The sequence below is a fragment of the Schistocerca cancellata genome, chromosome 12 (assembly GCF_023864275.1).
Source record: "Schistocerca cancellata isolate TAMUIC-IGC-003103 chromosome 12, iqSchCanc2.1, whole genome shotgun sequence".
Taxonomy (NCBI): Eukaryota; Metazoa; Arthropoda; class Insecta; order Orthoptera; family Acrididae; genus Schistocerca; species Schistocerca cancellata.
Window position 1 is genome coordinate 153,676,866 of NC_064637.1, and position 26,408 is coordinate 153,703,273.

The 26,408-nt window shown below is 42.2% G+C and overlaps 2 protein-coding genes across 2 annotated transcripts in view; one reads left to right on the plus strand and one right to left on the minus strand.

Annotated features, from left to right (window-relative positions):
- LOC126109759 (DNA replication licensing factor Mcm6) overlaps window positions 1–18,248 on the plus strand; it is a 71,566-nt gene extending 53,318 nt beyond the window's left edge. The window contains exons 12-15 of the mRNA XM_049914810.1: window positions 1,514–1,736; window positions 3,490–3,639; window positions 10,429–10,568; window positions 17,814–18,248. Of these exons, the coding sequence (XP_049770767.1) occupies window positions 1,514–1,736; window positions 3,490–3,639; window positions 10,429–10,568; window positions 17,814–17,921 (621 nt within the window). The 3' untranslated portion in view covers window positions 17,922–18,248. The remainder of the gene's footprint in view (window positions 1–1,513; window positions 1,737–3,489; window positions 3,640–10,428; window positions 10,569–17,813) is intronic.
- A 2,367-nt stretch (window positions 18,249–20,615) lies between these two features.
- LOC126109810 (carbonic anhydrase) overlaps window positions 20,616–26,408 on the minus strand; it is a 214,348-nt gene continuing 208,555 nt past the window's right edge. The window contains exon 8 of the mRNA XM_049914870.1: window positions 20,616–21,703. Within this exon, the coding sequence (XP_049770827.1) occupies window positions 21,542–21,703 (162 nt within the window). The 3' untranslated portion in view covers window positions 20,616–21,541. The remainder of the gene's footprint in view (window positions 21,704–26,408) is intronic.

Consider the following 26,408-nt stretch of genomic DNA (forward strand, 5'->3'; position numbering starts at 1 on the left):
GAAGCAGAAAGTGTAAATAATCTGCTGCCTCTCGCTCTTGCACTTTGTCTCGCTGTGCAGTTTTCTGTCACTGCCTTTTTCGTTAGATGTCCGAGTTTGATTTTCTAAATGAAATGGTTTGGTCCAGAACTGCTAATGCCTGATAAGCTATTTTCCAGTAGTTTTTTGGTCACTTAATGTCACAGATTTTGGTGTTTTCTTATTGAGATATCTTGCAAGCATACTTTTGACACTGGATAAATTTGACACCTTTTATGGCACATCGTTACAAGCAGTAACCGCCACAGCAGGCAGTATAGAGCTCGTGAACTATGGAATTCAGTCTTAGTCCCATATGAAATTATTTGAACAGATAACTGATTCCCACTTTAAGCCGCTGAGGACACTTCCTCTGCACTGCTGCTATTTTAATATCTGATGACGTCTGTATATCTGAAACCAGTTATCTGTTAACTAAAAAGTGGCCAGTATTTTAAATTCTACAGTTTATTTATATACTAGCCTCTTCTCTAAGGCTTTGCCCACATACACTTTCCACACCCTCTTCATTCTTGTGTCCACTTCATCCTCCCCATTCTTTCTGTCTATCTCCTCCACCCCCTCTTTGACCATATCTTTCTCCCTCTCCCTCTAACAATATCCTCCTCCCCCTTCTCTTTGTGCATCTCCATGTCCCCCTCTTCCTTTTCCACCAGCCCTCTACACCTCTGACCTGCCTCATGGATCCCCCCTCCTCCCCTCTCTGTTCCATTTCCTCCTCCCCCACAATTTGTCTGTCCCCTCCTCTATCTGTCTCAGCCTGTCTCCAGCCCTGTTCATTTGCACGTGTAGCTCCTGCAGTACAGTTCAGTAAATCAGCCAGATTTTGGTGCCACAAAATGCCTGTCATACAGTTCACGCTACACATCATGGGATTGAAAATCATTTATTTGCCCCTGACTTACAGGCTGTCATGCAAAGCAGGTTGATAAGCAGGGCAGTACTATTCCAACACATCACACGTGTCATGCAGGGTAGCCTATGTGTTGGTGCCTGGAAAACTGTTTCTTGTCTCTGAGTGTAATACTGCCTTGCAAAACAGGCTGATACTGCTCAGACACAACATGCCTTTCGTGCAGGGCTGCCTACACACCGCAGACTGGGAAAAAACATGTTTTTGCCTGTATTTCTGTCCCTGTTGGAGCTAGAAAGTTATAAATCCTACAGTGCTGATGCCTGTAAAGCCTGATTTTTCTGTGCTGTTTTTTGTTGAACTCTATGTAGGGGTTTGGGAGGAGATCCTGGAAATTCATACAAACACTATACTTAACAAACAAATGTCACTGGTCTCCTTCAAATTTGAGAGTGAGACTGTTACACAAGAAAATCTGTTTGTCTACTTTCACTTTCAGATTCTCAACATTTTCACTCGTGAACAGGGGAAATGATGTCACTAAAAGTACCTCTGATGTGTAATTCGCCAGTTTATCGTTGGAACAAATTTTTATATGTCTTTAATTACACACTACTCCAGGTGCAGGAGAAGCACGTCCGTGAGGCATACAGGTTGCTGAACAAGTCAATAATTAGAGTCGAGCAGCCGGACATCTACCTCGCCGAGGATGATGAGGGGCTCGGGAATGCGGATGAACCGATGGATCTGGACCGGGACAACCTCAGTGGTATCGAGAGAATGGACGTCGGAGACGACACACGTCCGCCCAGCCGGCAACGCCACCAGTCACCCCGTTCCCCAGGTGAGTATCTATTTTTCTTTGCTACGACTAAACCATTTATTGGTAATACCCTGTCACAAAGCAGTTTGTCACACCAAGTATCTGGGAGAGCTTCTGTGAAGTTCGGAAGGTAGGATGTGAGGTACTGGCTGAAGTAGAGCTTGAGCTTTGTGGGGGTGGGGGTCATGAGTCGTGCTCGGTCAGTAACAGCATTGCTTGCAAAAGGCTCCGGTTCGAGTACTGGTCTGACACACAACCTTAATCTGCCAGGAAATTTTATATTGCTTTGTTTGTCAGAAGATATCGATTCATGGTGCTGCCATCATAGTTGCTTTCAAGATTTTATAATTTCGGTTTCACTTACTAATCAATTCTCATGCAAGTACTAAAAGACCTATTGTTTTAAGCAGTGAAAGTTACATATAGGATGCATTTTTGAATTATTGTAAGTTATGCACGATATATGTGCATAACAGGCATCAAAATACTCGTCAGGGCTATTTATCACCCAATAAGATCACACTGTCAGCTTTCACGTCACCTGCTAGGAATAAACATCAGCTGTAACTCAAGAATAAATCTATGCTCATAAGCAGGGAACCATTCTTTTTTCTTGTGTGATTCTGTCTGATACATCACACGTGACCCTCTGTGCATTTACACGGTTGAGTCACATTAATATGGCCACTATCTGTGTGTTTGATTTCAACATGCAATAACCCACTCACAGATGACGTGTGGCAGTACTAGCAATGGAGGGAATATAAAGTATGTTGGTGGGGGGAGGGGGGGGGATGCAGCAAAGAGTGCTGTCACTATAGTATGTAGAAATGAGCAATAAATGTGATGTTCAAAATGGCAACTGTGGAAGCATTTCCAAAGCAGCTAAGTTCGTAAACCTTAACATGCTGCCGTTGTTAAAATATACTGTGCACCGCAAAATGGCACTATCCATAACTGGTGCCGAATCAACACTGGTGCAATGTGGCCATCGACTATGGGTGAAGGACAGCTCTTGAGATGTCTACAGACGAATAGACGTGCTGCTCTTGAGCAAATGACTGCCCAGATGAAAGCTGCTGCTAACAGGGTCTCTCCAGTGACTGTTAAGCAGATGCCCATATGCAGCAGTTGCTCGGTTCGTGCAACTGTGCTGACCGCTCTTCATCAGCGACAGGGACTGGAATTTGCATGCCAATACCGTAACTGCACATCCACTGAGTGGCGACAGGTAGTCTTTCAGATGAATCATGTTCTATGCACCATCAGATAGATGGCGATTGGTGTACCCTACAGCAAGGTCCAGGCTGGAGATGAGAGCATTGTGGTACAGGGAATGTTTTCGTGGCGTTCTCTGGGTGATCTTGTCATTCTGGAAGGTACAATGCACATCTTGCAGTGGTCTGTGCTGCAAAAGGTGGTTTCTCAGGCATTTGATAGTTGGTCTCATTATTGTGACTGGACTCTGTATAAATTAAGACTGATATCGAAGCTGACGTCTTCCAAAATGATCGATCGTCATTCTGGTAACATTGCCTCACAGGATTTACCTCTCTCTCATCTCGTACTACTTGACTTCAGATTTCTCTCTGTCTCCCTGTTCTTGTTTTAAGAGTTGTTCCACTCTAATGAACAACCCTTCATATCTCTCTGCTTTGAACGGATTACTGGTTCAGAATTAAAATGTAAACTCCGAATAATTTGTGTTTACCGTATTAAATTGTGTGCGCCATTTAATTTGGTGTATTTTTACTTTGTTTGCTTTTTTGTTCAGCTCTCGGGAGAGCCAGCGCCCCCAGGAGTCCGGCCCCCCCTTCGAGCCCCCAGAAGAAGAAACTGACGCTGTCGTTTGCCGAGTACAAGGCACTCTCCAACATGCTGATAATCCACATGAGGCAGGAGGAGGAAAAGAGCGAAGAGGAAGGTGAGTGAGTCCAGGCTAGACCAGAACTAGAGTTAGAACATTCACGTAGACTACTAGAGCTGGAAATGTGAATTCACAAGTTGCACTTCCCATTGGATGTAGCAATTCTGCCAACAGTCTTACACTTGAGAAACTGGCATGTGTTGAAAGCTAGAAAGTCAGAGTTGGTTTTGACACTCATTTTACAGAGTAGTTTCATATCCCGTCATCAGATTTTACCTCTGTAACTCATTGTTAGCAAACCACTGTCTTTTTCCTGAGTGATGGGAAGCGAAGTATTGTATACTCCTTAACCTGTAACTCTTCTTATAACAGTGTAGGATTCAGCTTATTGAATGAAAAGAAAAACTCTACACACCTTAGGAACATCCACCCAGTTCATTTCATAGGTTTGAAAATTATAATTTCTTGTTCTCAGAAATGGTTACGTACTTTGATGATGTCACGACAGAATTAGTATTTATGAAAACTGTTAGCTCTTGGATTAATTATTTAACCAACATGGCTGGAATTGTAAGCGATCTTACTTGTGATAATTACTTATGAAGAAACATTCACAGTTGCAAACTGTCATTTATTTAAAATGTCTGGTTTCGGCACATTCAGAAGGTCACCTTCAGATTGATTGCACCATTTGCCGGAGCTGGCAACATGCTGAGCAGCTGATGACAAGTTATTGTCTTGATAATACACAGCTCCATCTCCAGCAAATGGTGCAATCAGTCTGAAGGTGACCTTCTGAATGTGCCAAACCCGGTCATTTTAAATAAATTATAGTTTATGATTGTGACTTTTTCTTCGTAAGTGATTATCTTGGATTGACCCTTTTTATGGTTCCTTACCTCAGTCAGTAACAACCATACCCTTATGGGATCGCGTTGTTGTCCGTCAGTCCATCTTGACCGACTATTAACAACCCTTTTTCTCAGGAACGGGTAGACATATGAAGTTGAAATTTATCTTCCTGAGGCCTAAGATCCCTTGACAGTGTAAAACATTTAAGCTTCTAAGTCAATACAACCAAAATATACTGCCATTTATGTCACATATTTTGATACTCTCAAACTCACTCATCGAAACCTTAATATTAAATGACTGAACAGAATTTCTTTTTACCATCTCTTACATTTTTTGTAACAATATTCTGGTTAAGGAGATGGTGATAGAGATATTATAAAGTTTTGTTTTCGATGCAGTCACTTTTAACAACACAGAGGTTACCAATTTCAGACCTCAGTGGCCATCTTCAAATGCTACCATAGGAATAAATAAATAAAAAGCTTGTATCAAGACCTTAAATCAACTAAAGTATTTTCACTATCTCCATTTGTGAGTTACATAAAGTGCTATTAAAGTATATATGGATCATACCTATGGGTGGTGTTTGGTGGTTAAAAGATTCATGTGCTGTTAAAGCAAACATGATACTGAAAAGCTGGGGACTATGTAGATAAGAATACTTTTCGTTCCCTATTTTATTTACTTGTTGTGCATGTCCTCTGTAAGACAGTCATTACTTGTGAAAACTGTAAAATATAATGAATTTTACAGTAATATTCAATTTTTGTAAAAGATAAAAATAGAATATAGGTTGTTAAAGCAGTAAAACCATATTTTAAATGGAGTAGCGGCCTTACAGTGAAAGAATAAAACACAGGAACATTTCTTGTGGTACATATTTCTGATGGCTGATAGAGCTGCAGTTTGGACTGCTAGTTGTTTACACCATTGTCCGTAAGTTCAGAAGATACGACACGGACTGGATTACGAGTGCAGCTTTCTGCTGCAGCTCGCTGGTTGTCTACTTCTGACTCCCAGGTGCTTGTGTTAACTGGGCAGATGCAGATGCTCGATGTGGCCCGGAGCGCGCTGTGCAGCACTCGGTTGCAGAGAGCCCCCTTCATCAGCCGGATTTGCATGCAGGACGTAGCTACTGTCTCAACTGAATAGATCGTAAATATTAAAATTGCACCTGTAGCATCTTGTTACATACGTGGCCATAAATCGGCTTACAGTTTCTCAGTTGCTGCTATCACGGCAACAAATTGGCCATGAATATCAGTGGGTACAGCAGTATCTATTTCCAATAATGTGGTGTGCACGCGCACACACGCACATTTGGTTTCACAGGTTTTACTTCTGTAAACGTCAGAAACCCTCGTTGAATTAGTTATGGCCAATTCGTGGTCTCAATTATGTAGTTAAGTCTCACTTACCAGGTATGCACATACTGCACCTTCTAATTATATGACAATAGGCACTGTGCAGTATAACCTAACCAACCTACAACAGTCTCGCACATATGAACAATATGTTGGCACTTTAATATTAAATTTAATCGGCAATCATTGTTGATTTTCCTACTTTACTGTCCTTTTTTTTATGACAATACATCATTGCACCATTGCTGTTTTGACTGGCATGGGTTCCACGCTCGAAATCTCAGTATTGACTGACTTAAAAATGGCTTCAGGCCCTGTGCTTATATAGCTTTACAAAAATGGCTACTAAAGTTTCACATTGTTAAATACGTAATTTCGATGATTTACAGTTAGAATTTTACATCTCAGATTCATTGGACAGTGTGGAAAAAACTGTTTTTGGTTTGAACTTTTATATTACAATAAGAGTTTCGACTGAAATAAGCCTTCTTGATGACGAAACTGCAAAAACAGCTAAATAAGCAATACTATACATAAGTGTTAATTAGATGGAAACTAATTAAGTGCCGATGTTCCTACCGTGGTTTTTAAATTAGCTACGTGAATAGTTTAAGGATTTCAATAGGTTATTTTCCTAACATTATCAGTAACTAAGTAATTACATCGGTTTGTGTCCACGATGTGACCAGAATAGGAAATAATCACTTTTAGTTATTTGAGCTGAGCTTTACCAAAACTAGTTACTTGAAATAGTTCAAATTATTTAGGAAATTCTTCTAATTAGTGGAGTTTAGCAAATTTGGGCTTGGTCTCATAATTACAGAAATGACAGCTTTATCTTATGGCAAATCTCTCACTAACACTAATTAAGAAAGACTAAGGAAAAAAGGTCATTTAAGGAAATAATTAACAAAACAAATTGGGAATGGGACCCAGCTAGCCTTCCTACAGTCTGAAGACAGCGATTGTGGCCCAGAAGTGATTTAAACAAAGCTTGGATTGCATTTTGACATTTACTTTTGCAAGCTTGAGTACACGCAGATGTGCACATGCCACCCACTGCTCTGGCGGTACACAATGCTGGGACTGCAGTTAGACAGGAACACTGGGATGATGAGGGGAGAAAAGAACGGGGCTGTCTCTGAGGAAGTCAGCAGGCGTATGAACAGGAATGTGACACACAAGCACCGGAGCCAGTGCATTTGTGTAACAGATGATGATGATGATGATGATGATGATGATGATGCGGGGAAGTGGGTTGGGATGGAATTGCAGAACAGAAGGAAGGGAGACTTGGGTAAAGGGTGTAGATGCAGGGGGTATCATATGGGCCAGGATGATTACAGGAGTGAAGGTTGTGTTGCAAGGGTAAGTCCCTTCTCCGCAGTTCAGAGAAGGTGGTGCTTGGAGGAAGGATGCAGATGGTGAAGCAGGCATCAAAATCGAACATGTTGTGCTCAGCAGCATATTCTGCCACTGCGTGGTTAATTTTGCTCTTGGTCACAGTTTGGCAATGTTCATTATTCATTCATTGGTGATACATTTAGGGCCAAGATACCCTATCCTCATTCCACCACAGCATCCACTTTAATTATATATAACTTTTGAAATACACTCCTGGAAATGGAAAAAAGAACACATTGACACCGGTGTGTCAGACCCGCCATACTTGCTCCGGACACTGCGAGAGGGCTGTACAAGCAATGATCACACGCACGGCACAGCGGACACACCAGGAACCGCGGTGTTGGCCGTCAAATGGCGCTAGCTGCGCAGCATTTGTGCACCGCCGCCGTCAGTGTCAGCCAGTTTGCCGTGGCATACGGAGCTCCATCGCAGTCTTTAACACTGGTAGCATGCCATGACAGCGTGGACGTGAACCGTATGTGCAGTTGACGGACTTTGAGCGAGGGCGTATAGTGGGCATGCGGGAGGCCGGGTGGACGTACCGCCGAATTGCTCAACACGTGGGGCGTGAGGCCTCCACAGTACATCGATGTTGTCGCCAGTGGTCGGCGGAAGGTGCACGTGCCCGTCGACCTGGGACCGGACCGCAGCGACGCACGGATGCACGCCAAGACCGTAGGATCCTACGCAGTGCCGTAGGGGACCGCACCGCCACTTCCCAGCAAATTAGGGACACTGTTGCTCCTGGGGTATCGGCGAGGACCATTCGCAACCGTCTCCATGAAGCTGGCCTACGGTCCCGCACACCGTTAGGCCGTCTTCCGCTCATGCCCCAACATCGTGCAGCCCGCCTCCAGTGGTGTCGCGACAGGCGTGAATGGAGGGACGAATGGAGACGTGTCGTCTTCAGCGATGAGAGTCGCTTCTGCCTTGGTGCCATCATGCCAATGATGGTCGTATGCGTGTTTGGCGCCGTGCAGGTGAGCGCCACAATCAGGACTGCATACGACCGAGGCACACAGGGCCAACACCCGGCATCATGGTGTGGGGAGCGATCTCCTACACTGGCCGTACACCACTGGTGATCGTCGAGGGGACACTGAATAGTGCACGGTACATCCAAACCGTCATCGAACCCATCGTTCTACCATTCCTAGACCGGCAAGGGAACTTGCTGTTCCAACAGGACAATGCACGTCCGCATGTATCCCGTGCCACCCAACGTGCTCTAGAAGGTGTAAGTCAACTACCCTGGCCAGCAAGATCTCCAGATCTGTCCCCCATTGAGCATGTTTGGGACTGGATGAAGCGTCGTCTCACGCGGTCTGCACGTCCAGCACGAACGCTGGTCCAACTGAGGCGCCAGGTGGAAATGGCATGGCAAGCCGTTCCACAGGACTACATCCAGCATCTCTACGATCGTCTCCATGGGAGTATAGCAGCCTGCATTGCTGCGAAAGGTGGATATACACTGTACTAGTGCCGACATTGTGCATGCTCTGTTGCCTGTGTCTATGTGCCTGTGGTTCTGTCAGTGTGATCATGTGATGTATCTGACCCCAGGAATGTGTCAATAAAGTTTCCCCTTCCTGGGACAATGAATTCACGGTGTTCTTATTTCAATTTCCAGGAGTGTATGTTTTTGGAAACATAAGAAATTTACTGCACAGAGTAATTGAGGGGCTTACATAGGAGGTATGTCGATACAGTCAATGTAACTCACTCTGATTTTCATTTTCAAGTGTTAAATCATGAGTATCTAACCACATAAATTATCTCGAAGTGTGACTATTATGTAACGTAACTGAAAAATTACATAGTGAGTTACAGTTTCATTTAGTCACTATGTATATCTTTCAAAAAACGAGATGAAAGAAAGGAAGAAAAAATTATTAGGAGTGGAACAACAGAACAAGTGGATAGTTCCAGCTTATATTGTCACAGATACCATAATGATTTCAGTTCTCTCCATTTTTCGTCAGTTCTTTAATTATAAATTGTGTAGTAAAATTTCACACAGTTAAATGATAAACTACAAATGCTGTGTTATAGGCTTTTAATTCAAAAATTGCCATAAAATGCTATGTTTGGCAGGCCAGGTATCGCAAAATTTCCCCTTGCAGGCTGCACGTCGCAGGTTCGGCACACCTGCAGGTACATCTGAAAGTTATGTTTATTCATGACAGGGTCAGCTGGTAAACTGACACTGTAAACATATTATGATTGTTAGAATTTGACATCTATTAGACATATTATTTGTTCACATTAATTTCACATTGTAGGTGTAAGGTTTAAGTTCATTTTGGATTGGACATCACTTGGATAGAACAACAGGCAACGTCACAGTCAAATGGAGACGTGTCACACCCTAAGGAACATCAACACGATGTCATGGCCCTAGTCCTGTGCAGGATGGTCTGAGTGAAATTATGAAGTACAGTTTGTCTTACAAAAAGGTGCAGTATAGCATAAAAGTTAAAGAACCAGCAATGATAGTAAAAGTTTTATCAAAGACCAAAGGGATATTTATAAGATGTTCTTGATGAAGATAGTGTGGTAAATTTTCCACATGACTGTGAACTAGAAGAATAAGAAAGTGTTGTGAAAACATTTCATCGTTTGATTGATCAAGAAAATATATACAACAAATAACATCAAAGAATATTTAGAAGGCAATACTTTATCCTCTTTTTTTCTTTCAACTGCTAAGTAGCACAGAAATAGAAATAGAGCTTTCATTTTCACTGTTTGAAAAAAAGTAGGTTTAATGAAGATTGTGTAACCTGTTTTGCCTACTTATTTATGCAGTGAAGGTTCTTTCTTTGTGCAGGTGTTGTAAAGTGTAAATCATTTTTCACTTTCATATATTTAGCATCTTTTGTGGAAGAACACTTATAGGAAAAATATAGAGGTCTTTCGCATGTGTCATGAAACACAGCAACCAATAAAGGTCTAGAAGACACAAGACTCACTACTGTAACATAATTGAATAGTTGCCGTTGTCAATATGACAATCAGAATTATCTTCCCGAGAATATTTGGCAATGACGCTTCATTTTGTTGGTGGTCTGTGTGAATGGCTCCCTTTGAAATTTGTTGTGGAATGTTCTGACATTATGTTCCATGACATCTAGTGTGAATTGGCCTTTGTTATTGTGTAGTAAATTAGTGGGTATGTTGTTTAAGCAAGTAATTTGTGACATGACACTTGTTTTTGCAGGTGGAAGTACAGAGGGCATCAGGAGGAGTGTGATAGTGGCGTGGTACCTGGAGCAGATTGCTGAGGAGATCCAGACGGAAGAGGAGCTGCTCGAGAGGAAGGCACTAGTCGAGAAGGTTCTGGACCGGCTGGTGCACCACGTAAGTAAAGAGCCGAGAGCCGGAGTGACTGAATGAACCGTTTGATTCCACATTACCACCTCACAACTAATGTGTTACCTTTCAGGATACCTAGACTTCGGGCTGCGCTACGGATTAGTCTGTTGCCACATCCAAGTTTTTTTATCAACTTTCGTTGACTTTGGCAGTTCGACCAAACTGTCACCCTCCAGTCTAACCTAGACCTCGAGCTAGGATATAGATCAGTCAGTCACCGCAACCGACAGTACAAAAGAAATATAGTCATTGTTCCATTCTCTTTCTGAATGCACATGTGTGGGCGTGATGTGCCACATCATTATTACATTTTAGGACAAAGCTGACATCTGATATTGGTAGTTTTAGTTGACCCACTGGTCCATCTGAGCAATACCTTATATCTCTGACTGAGCGAGTTGGCTCAGTGTTTAGCACACTGGACTCGCATTCGGGAGGACAACGGTTCGATACGGTGTCTGGCCATCCTGATTTAGGTTTTCTGTGATTTCCCTAGATCGCTACAGTCAAATGCCGGGATGGTTCCTTTGAAAGGGCAATGCCGACTTCCTTCCCGTCCTTCCCTAATCCGTCCCCCAATCCACCCAACCCCCCCCCCCCTCCCCTAATGAAACAATGAATTAGATCTCTGTTGCAAGATAGTATTCCATGTGATACAAGGGATGGGTCTCATGTTGTAATACCCGAAGGGCTGGACGTCGGTTTCTGGTGTTCAAAGGTGATGCTGTTGCAGAAGGTGACTTGACTGGAAAACTGAGAATTCTCAGGGGGACTGAATTTATTGGAAAGGTCAGGTATTTTAGGAAGATTCAGGAAGAGTCTGAGAGAGACTAGTGGGAGTTGAACTTTTGTTGGTGAAAACAAATGTACAGAGTCTTTTTCTTAATGTCTCTGAGATTCTGCTTTGGAAACAATCAGTTGAGGAGCCATGTAAAGAAAGGTGAAGTAGTTCACTGAATTGCGGTAATGTTGTTTGTCGCTGAGTTGCTTTATTGTAGACAGGTGATCATCTTGTGGAAGCAAGTAATTCGCTGCTGTTGAAAGCGAGTGATGTGATATACCCAGCACTAGAGCCTGTCGTCTAGCCGATCATTTCTGACTAGCAAGAACTGCCGTTCTCACTCGGTCTACATTTTCCGGAGTATGAATTGAACGGGGAAGACCAGTTGGTTTCTTTTTAATCAAAAATCCAGTCCTTCTAAACACTGCAACCCATCGGAGTACAATATTTCGATCAGGCACTGCACCTCAACGTCCAAGTCTAAAATTTTGACGGAAAAGACGTTGCACTGAATTTTGACGGAAAAGACATTTCACTGTGACTACGGAATCATTGTTTCTAAAGTACTGCCCGACAACGAACACACGATGCTCTACGCTCCAACGCTCCGTAGCGACTGAAACTCCATTGTACGGGCAGTCTGCCAACATTCATTCGAGGTCAATACCCCCTCTCGTCGCCGCATACTAGCAGTTCAAAAAACGTATGTTTCCTCTGCTCCACCCTGTAAATACAGATCCATATTTGAACACACCGGTTTTGTAGATTGGCAATTAATATTTAGGCTTCAGGTCTTATTACTAAGTTTAATATAAAGCAGTGCTTTGATGTATTTCTCACAGTGTCACACTTCAAGTCAACAATGATCAGCTTCGAAAAGTTGACTTTGAAACACCATGCTTTGTTGCTTTAAAAGTATGCTGACATTTCATGTGAATGGTAACAGTTTGAACCACGTTCCTGTGAGGGTTACTCGAGGTTATCACATAGTGGCACGTTTTGGATATGTTAGGCATCATACAGACTTCATTCTGCAATTTGTCTGTGGAGCTGGTAACAGGACCGTGGTCTTTGGCAGAAGGTTAGGTTTCAATAGCTTTATGCTGTTTAATCTGAATACCTACTGGGGGTAGCACTTTCGACTGCCCCACTGTGGGATCTTAATATAGATCGAAAAAACTGGGAACGGGGAGCAACCTTTTTTTCGTCGGTTGTTGTTGGCCTCGAGGTCTCAGTGAAATTTCCAAGAGAACAGATATATTTTTATATAGGCATTTTACAACTTCCACTGGGTACTCCAGAAAACTTTTTCTTTAAAAGTATTTTCTGTAGCTTTACCTAGTCAAATGCTTCGGTATACTTGCAGGATGTAAATAGCTTTTGAGAGCCAGTATTGTTTGACCACATGTGATGACAAAAAGAAGTAAATTTGCCATGAGATCGTGGGTCTCAGCTTTTCAGGATATTGTGTGAAGAGAGAAGCAAATTTAAATTTTGATCTATATATCTCACAATATAATGTGCGAATTATACGATTAGGATATAGAAAACTTGGCCAGTGTACACAGTCCAGTCACTTTAATGTGCCACCACGTAGGTCCGCCATCTACATACAGTCACCACTCAGAGATACCACTCGGAGCACTAGCAGTGGAGGATATATAAAGTGTCTCGGTGGGACGTGGCAAAACGGTGCATTCCTTGTTGTAATGTGGAAACGGAGTGATACATTCGACATCCCAAAGGACACGATCACTGGGGTTTCAGACCGAGGATGGAAGCATTTCCGAAACAGCCAGGTTTGTAAGCAGTTTGCATCTGGCTGTGGTCAAAATACGAGGTGCATTCAAGTTCTAAGGCCTCCGATTTTTTTTCTCCGGACTGGAAAGAGATAGAAACATGCGCATTATTTTAAAATGAGGCCGCGTTCATTGTCAATACGTCCCAGAGATGGCAGCACTGTACGGCAGATGGAATTTTACTGCCAGCGGCGAGAATGAGAACTGTTTTAAATACTTAAAATGGCGATGTTTTCCTTACTTGAACAGCGTGCAATCATTCATTTTCTGAATTTGCGTGGTGTGAAACCAATTGAAATTCATAGACAGTTGAAGGAGACATGTGGTGATGGAGTTACGGATGTGTAGAAAGTGCGTTCGTGGGTGCGACAGTTTAATGAAGGCAGAAGATCGTGTGACAACAAACTGAAAAAACCTCGAGCTCGCACAAGCCGGTCTGACGACATGATCGAGAAAGTGGAGAGAATTGTTTTGGGGGATCGCCGAATGACTGTTGAACAGATCGCCTCCAGAGTTGGCATTTCTGTGGGTTCTGTGCACTCACTCCTGCATGACGATCTGAAAATGCGAAAAGTGTCATCCAGGTGGGTGCCACGAATGCTGACGGACGACCACATGGCTGCCCGTGTGGCATGTTGCCACGCAATGTTGACGCGCAACGACAGCACGAATGGGACTTTCTTTTCGTCGGTTGTGACAATGGATGAGATGTGGATGCCATTTTTCAATCCAGAACAAAGTGCCAGTCAGCTCAATGGAAGCACACAGATTCACCGCCACCAAAACAATTTCGGGTAACCGCCAGTGCTGAAAAAATGATGGTGTCCACGTTCTGGGACAGCGAGGGCGTAATCCTTACCCATTGCGTTCCAAAGGGCACTACGGTAACAGGTGCATCCCACGAAAATGTTTTGAAGAACAAATTCCTTCCTGCACTGCAACAAAAACGTCCGGGAAGGGCTGCGCGTGTGCTGTTTCACTAAGACAACGCACCTGCACATCGAGCTAACGTTACGCAACAGTTTCTTCGTGATAACCACTTTGAAGTGATTCCTCATGCTCCCTACTCACCTGACCTGGCTCCTAGTGACTTTTGGCTTTTTCCAACAATGAAAGACACTCTCCGTGGCCGCACATTCACCAGCCATGCTGCTATTGCCTCAGCGATTTTCCAGTGGTCAAAACAGACTCCTAAAGAAGCCTTCGCCGCTGCCATGGAATCATGGCGTCAGCGTTGTGAAAAATGTGTACGTCTGCAGGGCGATTACGTCGAGAAGTAACGCCAGTTTCATCGATTTCGGGTGAGTAGTTAATTAGAAAAAAAATCGGAGGCCTTAGAACTTGAATGCACCTCGTATACTGTGCATAACAAAATGGGCGTGTCCAAAGCCAGCGCCAACACAACTGTGGTGTGCAGCATGCCACGGATGTTTCGTGTGTGGGTGAATAGGCGTGCAACTACTGAGCAATTGACCACCCAGATGGAGCGAGGGGCTGCCAGCAGTGTCTACCTCAAGGACCGGTCAGTAAGCATTGCTTTCTATGGGCTGTGTAGCAGGTGTCTGATTGTTGCACTCACGCTGACTGCTGTTCGTCAGTGGCAAAGGTTGTAGTTTGCTTTTCCTCGGTGTGGTGGCACCTACCGGCAGGACACTGCTACCTGTCACACGGCCCGCAGTGTACGTGCGTCGTTCGAAGAGCACCGGGGTGTGTTTACTGTACTCCCCTGGCCGCAAAACTTCCCAGTTTTAAACTCTATCGAGAAAATCCGTTTGCGCCACGGATGCTCGAACGCGAAACCTAACACAGCTGGCCACGGAACTGGAGTTGCCGAGGCTCCACAATATCTGTCGGTACCTTCCAGAACCTCATTGAGTCTCATTTTTGCATGTCTAGTGTCGGTATGTGCTGCAAAAGTTGGTTATTCAGGTTTTTAGCTGGTGGTTACAATAATGTGACAGGACAGTGTACAACATAATTTTCTCGGTATGAAATGAGTATTTTTGGTCACTGTCTTTTTGTTTTGACACGAAAAAACTTTGTATCGTCAACAGTGAATTAGGGTGACGGCAGATATGGCGAACAAGTGCTTTGGCGTGGTGGTGTCAGGATGGGGGCATTAACCTAGCAGCTACACTGTTATGTAGGACTTCAGTTTAATGCACGAATAATGTGTGCTGAGTAGCACACTATTAAAAATACTTAGCTCGTATAGGAGATGATAGTCGGTTCAAAAAATGGTTTAAATGGCTCTGAGCACTGTGGGGCTTAACATCTATGGTCATCTGTCCCCTAGAACTTAGAACTACTTAAAGCTAACTAACCTAAGGACAGCACACAACACCCAGTCATCACGAGGCAGAGAAAATCCCTGACCCCGGCGGGAATCGAACCCGGGCGCGGGAAGCGAGAATGCTACCGCACGACCACGAGTTGCGAACTGATATTCGGTCCCGTGATATTAGTGCACCGGTGAAGATGCAAATGAAAAGCATTTCTGCCTCTCTTAATCTGTGGTGTTTATTACAAAACTTGTCACGGCCCTGAAAACTGAATAATACACGTTACGATGAGGGAGCCTGAGTCAAAACTAAAAGTGGGGCAAATTGTGAAAGAGCTGTAGCTGACACTGTGATGGTAAACAGCCTAAACAGTAACGAACCACGAATGAACCTGACACTGCCGTGCAGTCACAGCTGCCGTCCTATTTATAATCATTTAAATGACAGTACAATTCTTGCTTTGTTAAATTTTGCTCTTATGATTTAATTTATTCCACTTAAACAATTTTTAACAGATTATCCATGATAATATATGTGCAGACTGAAGCAACAAATAAAAATTTGTACGGAGACCGGGATTCTAACCTGTGTCTTCTGCTCGCCAGGCAGGTGTGCTAATCACTACGCCACCCTGGCACAGTGGCTTCTCACAACTGGACAGACTACCCCAGCAAGCCTGCCTCCTAAATCCAAATTCCAGTTCACGTCTCGGCCCCGCTTGGTATTCCCCCTTAATTCAAATAGCATCTCAGCATTGAATGAAACCACAGCTTAGATGCTTTAACCCTTTGACTACGAATTTTATTTCAAAAACATTAATCCGTGGTTGTTTTAATTAATGTCTTAATCGTATGTAACAATATGGAATGGATGTTTCCTGCCATTTCATTTTCTGTAGGGCTAGAGGGGGGGGGGGGGGAGGGGGCTAGGACATAAAGGATTATTCATAAGTACCTGCAGCATTTCAGATGACGACTGCACAGAAATTGCAAGACATTCTGAAAACACACACACATCTGTGGACAAAGTATTTCTCCAAGTTTGTGACACACTACATGTGCTGAATATGGTCTTCGTTTGTAATGTGGCAAGCGTCAATTTGTGGGTGCAACTCGTTGACACGATGTGGCGTGAAAGCTGCCCATTTCACAGAGCTGCTAATCGGGATGCATATCGGCAGGCGCGAACTGATTCGATGTGAAAGTACAGAGTTGAGTGTTAACAATGAAACTTGAGGACAGCAAAACCTACAGGTGCAATCCGTGATTATAAGAATTCTGCTAACCATTAGTAGGCTTCCTTTTATCTGTGGTACATTGACATAGAAGTAACATGCAGCATTTCTCTGATAACCTATCGTGGGACTCGTACGTCCCGATTTCAAATAGTTAATTTAATGAAACTGTACGGTTCCAGAGACATGTTCTTCGAATCTCGGATATCTGTGATTTATATATGCAGAATGAAGTGATAATGGAAATTTGTACCGAGGCTTAGATTCAAATATGTATGTCCTTTTCACTAGACAGATGCTCTAACTGCTGTGTGTCCACCACACAGTGGATTTGCACAACTACCCTAGCACATCTCGTGTCTCAATCCAAACTCCCACTCGCGCCTCAGCCCACTTAGTATACCTCCTTGGCCTTTGTCTTCAGCCTGCATATATACATCATAGATTTTTGAGATTTGAAGAGGTCTCTGAAACCACAAAACTTCATTCAGTTATTCTTGATAAGTTATTCAGTAAATTTGTTCACCTCTAATTTTTTAGAAAATTTGTTTCTCTGAGAGAAACATTTCGTCTTTCTCATACAATTCGCCATCTGCTATACTTTTATTTATATTCCTATTTTTTAAAAGAAAGTGATTGCATGTATGCAGTAATTATTCATTATGTAGAATCACGTAAACTCTGATTTACATCAGTTAATTCATTTTCACATGACAATTTGTGATTTTAATGGCAAAAAACAATTATATACCTGCCAGCCACATTATTACTATTATTATTAATATTATTATTGTCTGTAACTTATGCAAATAGTGATATTTTTAAATCAGGGCAAAATAATCAAATTATTGACCTGAAGGGTTAGTTGTGTGCTTAAAAACTGTATATTATTGACAATATCAAATGACATGTTACAAGATTGAAGTATATGAGTGCATTGGGTTGTTCATTAAAAGTTTAAATGAAATAGTGTACTGAGAAACAGAAGGTGGTTTTTTTGTGAGTGTGGAGGGGGGGGGGGGGGGGGGAGGTGTTACAGCATGAGAAGCTAATAGTTGTATAGATTATCTTGAAAGGCTAGTTATAACTGATATGTTACCGGAGCCTGCATCCACTTGGCTTGCCTTTTCACAGGACCAGGTGATCATCCCCCTGAGTAGTGTCGGACTCCGGGGAGAGGAGCAGTCGGAGGAAGATGACCCGCTGCTCGTAGTGCACCCGAACTACGTGGTCGACATGTGATCAGTGTCTCGAGGCTTAAAGAAGAAAGTTACTTCTGTGGACTTTTAAGCACACAAATAGTAGACATTTACAAATGTGAAACTGCAGGACATCACATTTGTCTCCATGTGGCACTAGTTTCACCAGATTTTTTGATGTCTGGGCTCGTGGGCAATATTATTTTTATAATATTTTATGCTATATCCAGATGCACAAAAGACTTTAGAAATGTGTACATAGACCAACCCTTCTGCCACTGTAAAGAAACACCACTTATTTTTATCGTGAAATGCAAATCCTCAATATTTTATGTAAGACAAAATAAACATTTTTATACATCTTTTCAGATATTCATAATTTTTTTACTTAAATCTCAAGTGGGTGCACTGTTTTTCATAACACAAGTAGGTACACAGCATACTTTGCACACGTGCAAAGAGTAGCTGCCTTTATGTTACCAAGATAAACATGTATGTATGAGCAAAATCATAGTTTAATCTCTGTTTAATGAAACAACAATAAACGTAACTTACATAATATGAGCTAAAGCACTATTAAATTAAACAACAATGAAATAAACTTTCATTATCACTATGTTACCACGGATAGGTGTTATCTCACAGTAATGACCCATCTAAGCATTAAACAGCACAGTCGTATCAGATCCCAGCTAACTGCATATTCAGTTGCTAATTATCTTGTAGACAACTGCCTCATTGTGGGTTGTGCTGCTAGCTCATAACCTGGGTCATTTTCTTGCAAGGAACGTAAATCTTCTCCTCAGGTTAGGTGACTGTTTACTTTATATTACTGCGTCTCACTTGGATATATGACAACACAGTTTATCACTGTGTTAGCTAAAGCAATAATGAAGGAATGAATGTGGGCTCACAGTAGTGGAACAACAATGGAATAGTGAAAACAATTTTATTTGTGGTCGGCACACTTAATTTCGTAGGCATACCTGCTAGAGGGTTAAATATGCTGGCGTGACATTTTGATAAACAACTGTGCCACTAGTGACTAACAAATTATGACAGATTGTGCAAACATTCACTACTACATGCATAAGACACATACAGACTTACATCCATACACATGTTAAATCTGGTTTACACTGTAGCAAACGTACGTGAATGAGCAACAACAAACAAGAATTCTCTCTGTGTTAGAGGTATGTGGACATGACCAAATGGCATCACACTTGTTCCACTGGTTGTCGCCATTTGGTGAACTGTCAGGGGAAGCTCACATCATCTTTGCTTCCACACTACGAGCATAGAGAGCATTCATCTGCTGTTTTGTCTGTTGTTTACTTGTGTTGGCAGTGGAGTAGTCTGAAGGGAATTTAATGTTTCTGATAAAAGAATATGGGATCATTCGTGCTGCTGGGATCCAACAGATCCACAGCACAAATGTTCGTCACCTATTACTGAAGAGCTCAATGGCACAATTGAAGGTGTGAGAAAGATGATGAATTCATTAGATGCTTCCATTAGGTGGAATAAATTTCCTTGAAAGAAATCAAGTATGAATATGTATCAATTATGCTGATAAAAGTTAAGAAGTGGTCATTTTTGTTGTTCACACTCACGGTACCTCTAATCACATGGCTGATGTATCACTGTATCTTTAGAGATTTCTGGTGATTAATAAAAAGACTTTAACCATGATCACGACATCTGCCTGCCCTCTAATAAACTGTACTGGGTGTCCCAGAAATGTTGCGACAAACATTCAGCGGTTGTAGAGCATGTCTCGGGGAACAAATAGAGGTTAGGAACTTGCGTCAGGGAATGTCATCCGAGTGCTGAACTTATAGGTGCCAGCATCTGCCACTAAGCCACTGTTTCAGCAGCAAATGTAACTTTGTATGCTGACAGACCGTAGGGGAATGTGTTCCAATGTTGTTTTTCAGTGATCATGACTGCCACTATCGCCAGTGGAGAAGATGGAGCTAGTGGCTGCATAGGAAGGCCTTACCTCCTCTGAATGTGAGGTTCTGTTTCCTCGGTGAATGATGGTTTCAGAGACAGGTTTCCATCTGCCGTTTATTTTTCTCCTATATATTGAGAAACTGGAGATTTTATATGGTTCCACACAGAGCACATCCGTATCTCACCACTGACTTCTAGTATCAGCCACATGCAGTTGACATCAACAAGTGCATGGGCCTGAAGATGATGATGTTCCAACGTTGAAACTAGTTGCCAAAATAAAATCGACACCTTAAATACAGCTGGAGGAATTTCTTCATTTTTAATGTAAATTTATACCAGCTGACGTCCCAGTGTCCTCCATTTCAACTATGGATGTACGAAGATTATACGGTTCCAGTTTCTGTCCATTCTAGAGCTGTTCTTGGAAGTCTTTCTTGTCCCATTCTTTTAACATGGCCAGACCATTTCAGCCTGTTTCTTTGCATTTTTCTTTTAGGAGATTTATGTATCTGGAGGTTGTTTCATATTGTTTCATTCCTTATCCTGTCCCTTCTCATCTTGCTCAGGACATCTTGTAGAAAGCTCATTTATGTCACTTGTATTATACTCAGATCTTTCTCTGTCCAGAGAGAGAGAGAGAGAGAGAGAGAGAGAGAGAGAGAGAGAGAATCACAGCAAAGTATTTCCTCTTTGTATGTAGGTATACATATTGTTGTTGTGTATGATGCAATTCTTCAGTATTACTGAAGAGTAATGATAGAAATTTGCCTTTTCACCAAAAGTTTTATTAAAATACTCGTATGTACAGAAAATTATATACACATAATAAATAACGGATGTTTCTAATTCTACAGGCTTGTGTGATATGCAATTTTAATACAACACATATTTGCAGATGACAAAACTTTCATAAAATCCCAGAACACTGCCAGCAGTGTTTCGCATGCACCATACACACTGATCAGGCACTCAATGGCGTAAATATTCATAACTGTAAAACAAAATGCAGCATTTTGTAGCAGTCGTGAGTGGAGTGGAGATTTTAAGTACAGTACAACTTGAAATAAGTGAAGGTAATGATGTCAATTCCTTTAAGATGAACATTAAAGAAAGATAGAAAACAAATCTACATCTTGTATTGTCAACTGGTACATACATTGGAATGTGTTTTGGAAAGAATCCTTTACTAAGAATGAAAGTGAAATATTGAAATGTCTCTTTCAATATGAATAAATGTCAGCTAAGTGTGTATAATACACAACATAGATAACAAAATTCTTAAGATATTTACAAAACTATACAGAACTTTTCATATGTACATTAAAGAGCACAACCTTGTGAAATAGGCAGAAGTTTGCAAGCAGCTGTTTCTGATCCACTTGACCTGTTGTTTAAAAGAAACACATACAGCATTGTATTACAAATAGACATTGCTTCCACACAGTGCTGTATGCATTACATTCTTATTCAAGAAAATAAATAGAACAGGTTGTGAGCTGCCTCAGTGTGACAATAAATGTAGGCATGTTCACTGTTATGGCAGTGCGCTTTCTTGCTAGTCTGTCGATAGTTGAGTGCTGTAGGAACGTGGAACTTTTTCGGCACAAGCTTAACTGAGCCATGACACCGAATCGTGGCTAGTAAGGTTGTAGCTCTCAATCTTCCACAGTTTGCGGAACGTGGAACTTTTTCGGCACAAGCTTAACTGAGCCATGACACCGAATCATGGCTAGTAAGGTTGTAGCTCTCAATCTTCCACAGTTTGCGAACAAAGACATTTCGACTGTTGAGAGGTTGCAAAACACGGAAATTGTTTACCATACGATCTTCGCCTGAAGAATAGATACGTCGGAACTTCTTGATCTGAAAGAAAAAAAAAAATCAGAGATGAGTGTGATTGTAGAATGTACAATCGGAACTTATGTCACAGAATAATTTGTAATATTGGTACCCATGTAATGTAGATTACATTTAGACAGCATAAAAATAAATGGTATCAAGTGATACAGTGTCAACGTGGCACTTAATATATCCTCATGCTGATACTGAGCTTTGCCCAAACAGTCTCACATGCAACTTCAATTTCTATCTCAGTGGATTTGAGTTTCTTGTCAACTATGACAAATACACTACCTCCGCCTATCCTTAAATTTTTCCCAAAAATCTTACTGCTATCAATTTTCGGTTTCACCCAGCTTTCTGTACCTAGTTTTGTGTGAGCTCGCCACTTTTCATGAGTGGCTTCAAGCTCTGGCACTTCGTTGTGAATACTTCGGCAGTTTACTGTTTGGATTTTAATACTCTCACCTGTCGGAGGCAGTGCTTTTCTATCTTACACTGATACTTTTGGGTTTCCTGTAGCTGTCGTTATCTGGACGGGACGGAGAGTCGCCTAATCTAAAAATGCCTCGCGTGCACCCCACACACTGTCAGCTGTCTGAGTAACAGCCTCTGATGTGCAGTGCACACCTTACCTATTTAGGGGGCCCTACAGTTCCCAACGCTAAGGTGCCAGTCCAGGAACTTGTACCGGCCTAGCTTGTCACAGAACCTCGAAGTATCTGGTTCAATCCTTCCACCAGACTCTGAACCAAAGGGTCACGATCAGTTCTGGAGACAATGCTGCAAATTGTGAGCTTCATTGAAACTCCACGTGCAATGCTGGCCTTCTCAACCTCCTCTGCCAGTCACTGGAATGACCCAAGAATTACCTTGGAGCCCAGTTGACAGGCATCATTTGATCCAATGGGCACCACTATCTGCAGTTGGTTACCCCCTGTTCCCTCAATGGCTGCTGGAATAACCTATTCAACATGTTGAATGAGGGCCCCCAGGCATGCACACTGAGTACACCTGGTGTCCTTTCCCGCCACGTAGTGCTATTTCCCTAAGGAGTACAATCATTCGCCATACGTTTGAACTGCTGACAATTAATAGACCCGTACCCTTTTGCGTTTGCCTCCTCCTGACACCACACAAAACAGATGAAGTGAGTCCCACTGCCAGTGAAAGACAGCACCTCAAACTTGTTGGTTAGGAGGATCTGTACAACATCCTTGAGTCCCCTCTGGTCCAAGTCCACCCTGTATCGGACACCTAGATCTACCACTGACACACCACTCGCAATTGAGTGGATGACAGATTCCGTACTTTTTTCAGAAGAGACAGGATCTACAGGAAAGGATAGCACTTGAGGTATCTCGGATAGAGGTATCACAGGTACACGACTCGGGAGCTCTTCCTCCAACACGCGGATTTGCAGCAGCTGGCAGTCATTTTCAGTAGTCAGGGCAATGTCCAGCTGCTTATGAATGTTAACCAGCTCATCTCGTGTTTGATAACAGCATTCACTGTGAGGTTGTATTTTGGGTAGGGTGACCAGACGTCCGGATTAATCCGGACGTGTCCTCCTTTTTAGCTCTTTGTCCAGGGTCCGGGCGGATTTTTACAGTGTCCGGCTTTTTTGCAAAGTTGAGCACGAGGATCGGCAATGTTATTGTTGATCGACCTATAAGCGAATGCAAATATCGATTACTTAAAATTTTCGTCTCGTATCTCTGCTTTGTATTGCCTTGGCTTCCTGCAGTGCACGTGTGATTTGTGAGTGTAATACTTAACCGGTTGAGTTACATAAAATATTTGGCTACGCCTAAACGAACGTGTACATTTTCTGATGTCCTTTCCTGCAAATATCCGACTTTCAAGAAACGGAGAAATGAATTTGAAGCGGAATGTTAAGATATGTGGAGCTGGAACGTACATCTCAGTGGCCAGTAAAGGTTAGAAACAACTCGACAGATTAACCGTCATGGTATTATTTCATTGTTTCATAGTCATTCAGTTTATTTGTAGGAGTATCAATAATTGTTAAGGAATGTATGAATGTTATGTCTGTAAATAATAAACTCATTTATTAAAATTGAACGTATGTTTGATGGGGAATACTGCAGATGAGGATACCACCTGTCGGCTTTGGATAAGACACATGAAAGTAGCCGGTCAGGAGAGGCGTTTAGGCAGCCATCTTTGTTAAATCTTAAAACTACGCGTAAATATAAAAACAATTGATGCCACACTGTCACCACAATCAGTGTTCTTAATTTAAAATAAAAAAATATTGCTCTGGGAATCATCACCTGACCACCAGTAACAATAACTATTAGTTTTACAGGTAATTCCCGGCAGTCACGTGACTTGTCCAAAGCTGACGGGTGGTATCCTCATCTGCAGTTGACCTGTTTGATGTGTCCTCTTTTGTTCTTCCTTTGTCCTCCTTTTTGAAGCTGTTTGTCCTCCTTTTTAAACAACTGCATCTGGTCACCCTAATTTTGGGTAGTGAAATGTATTACAAGACAGTAAACAAATGACCTGAAATTAAACCCGCTGATTAGGAAGGTGGTTTGAAAAGATCTCGGAATTGCCACGAGAGGTCAGCGCTAGCGCAATGAGTTGTTCACATGATATTCATTGGACTGTTGTCTGTAAACACGTGCCGTGTCAGTGCTCTTGGAAGAGAGCTGTGGCAGTGACGTGGCTGTTGTTACCGTGTAGTGATGTGCAAAAATGATAAAAAAGAGATTCGAGCAGTGAGTAAGTACTTCATAAGGAAAAGTATGAAAGTAAAGCACATTCATGCCGATTTCCATAGTACACTGGGGGACTCTGCTCCTTCATATTCAACTGTTGCCAAGTGGACAAATGAATTTAAATGTGGTCAGGAGAGCTTAGACAATGTTGGCCAAGATGTGTCACTACTCCAGAAATCATTGCAAAAGTGCACAAAATGGTAATGGGGGATTGCTCACGCTTGCCAGAAGTCATCTGAAAGGGTATATCATGTTTTAACTGAATAATTAGAAATGGAAAAAATTATCTGCGAGATGGGTGCTGAGACTCTTGATGCTGGATCAAAAACGAGTGAGAATGGACATATCGGATCAATGTTTGGCCCGTTTTAGGAGAAACGAACAATATATTTTGCGCCAGTTTGTGACCGCAGATGAAGCTGGTGCACTGCTGTACTCCAGATACAAAAAAACAGTCATAGTGGTGGAAACATGCTGATTCTCCGCCACCAACGAAAGCAAAGACAATTCCTTTGGCGAGAAAGATAATGGCATCAGTGTTCATGGATGAGAAGGGGATCTGTAGATTATCTCCCCACTGGGCAAACAATTCCTGGAGAATACTACGCACCTCCTGGACAAATTGCAACAAAAGATACACGAAAAAAAAAAGACCAGGTTTAACAAGGAAGATAGTCATCTTCCATCAAGACAATACGCACCTGCACACTTGCTGTCACCATGGTAAAATTACACGAACTAAGGTATGAATTGTTGCCACACGTGCCTTATTCACCTGATATGGCTTTGTTAGACTTCCATCTCTTCCCAAAACTGAAAATTTTTCTTTGTGGACGAAGATTCACTTTAAACGAAGAACTGAAAGCCGGAATAGACAACTATTTTGCTGGCATGGAGGAAACTCATTCTCGAGATGGGATCAAGGCACTGGAACATCGGTGGACCAAGTGCATTAATCTAGGAGGAGACTACATTGAAAAATAAAAGTTTCAGTGATGTAAGTACTTTTTTTCTATTCCATTCCGAGAACTTTTCAAACCACCCTCTTATCTTTTAATATGTTGAGTTAAAAATATCTGCTGTACAGGGGCATGTACAAATGGTGCAACTGCGGAGGAACCCCATGCTTCTAGGTGCCCCGTGTAGAACCTTACAAGGTAATCTGAAAACTGTCACCTGTAATTTTGTTGTGTAGATAAACTGAAAAAAAGGTAAGACGTTTCTGAAACTACTTTTAATGTATTGTAGTTGAATTGTTTACTCATTGTGACACAACTATGACCACTGGAATCCATCTTGGAAAATTATGCCTGCATCTACATCTACATCCATACTCCGCAAGCCACCTGACAGTGTGTAGCAGAGGGTACCTTGAGTACCTCTATTGGTTCTCCCTTCTATTCCAGTCTCATATTGTTTGTGGAAAGAAAGATTGTTGGTATGCCTCTGTGTGGGCTCCAACCTCTCTGATTTTATCCTCAGGTCTCTTTGCGAGATATATGTAGGAGGGAGCAATATACTGCTTGATTCATCGGTGAAGGTATGTTCTCGAAACTTCAACAAAAGCACACACCGAGCTACTGAGCGTCTCTCTTGCAGAGTCTTCCACTGGACTTTTATCTATCATTTCCGTAATGCTTTTGCGATTACTAAATGATCCTGTAACGAAGCGCGCTGCTCTCCATTGGATCTCTCTCTCTCTCTCTCTCTCTCTCTCTCTCTCTCTCTCTCTCTCTCTCCCTCCCTCTCCTATCAACGGATTCCACACAGGTGAGCAGTGTCCAAGCAGTGGGCGAACAAGTGTACTATAACCTACTTCCTTTGTTTTCGGACTACATTTCCTTAGGATTCTTCCAATGAATCTGTCTGGCATCTGCTTTACCAACGATCAATTTTATATGGTCATTCCATTTTAAATCCCTCCTAATGCTTACTCCCAGATAATTTATGGAATTAACTGCTTCCAGTTGCTGACCTGCTAT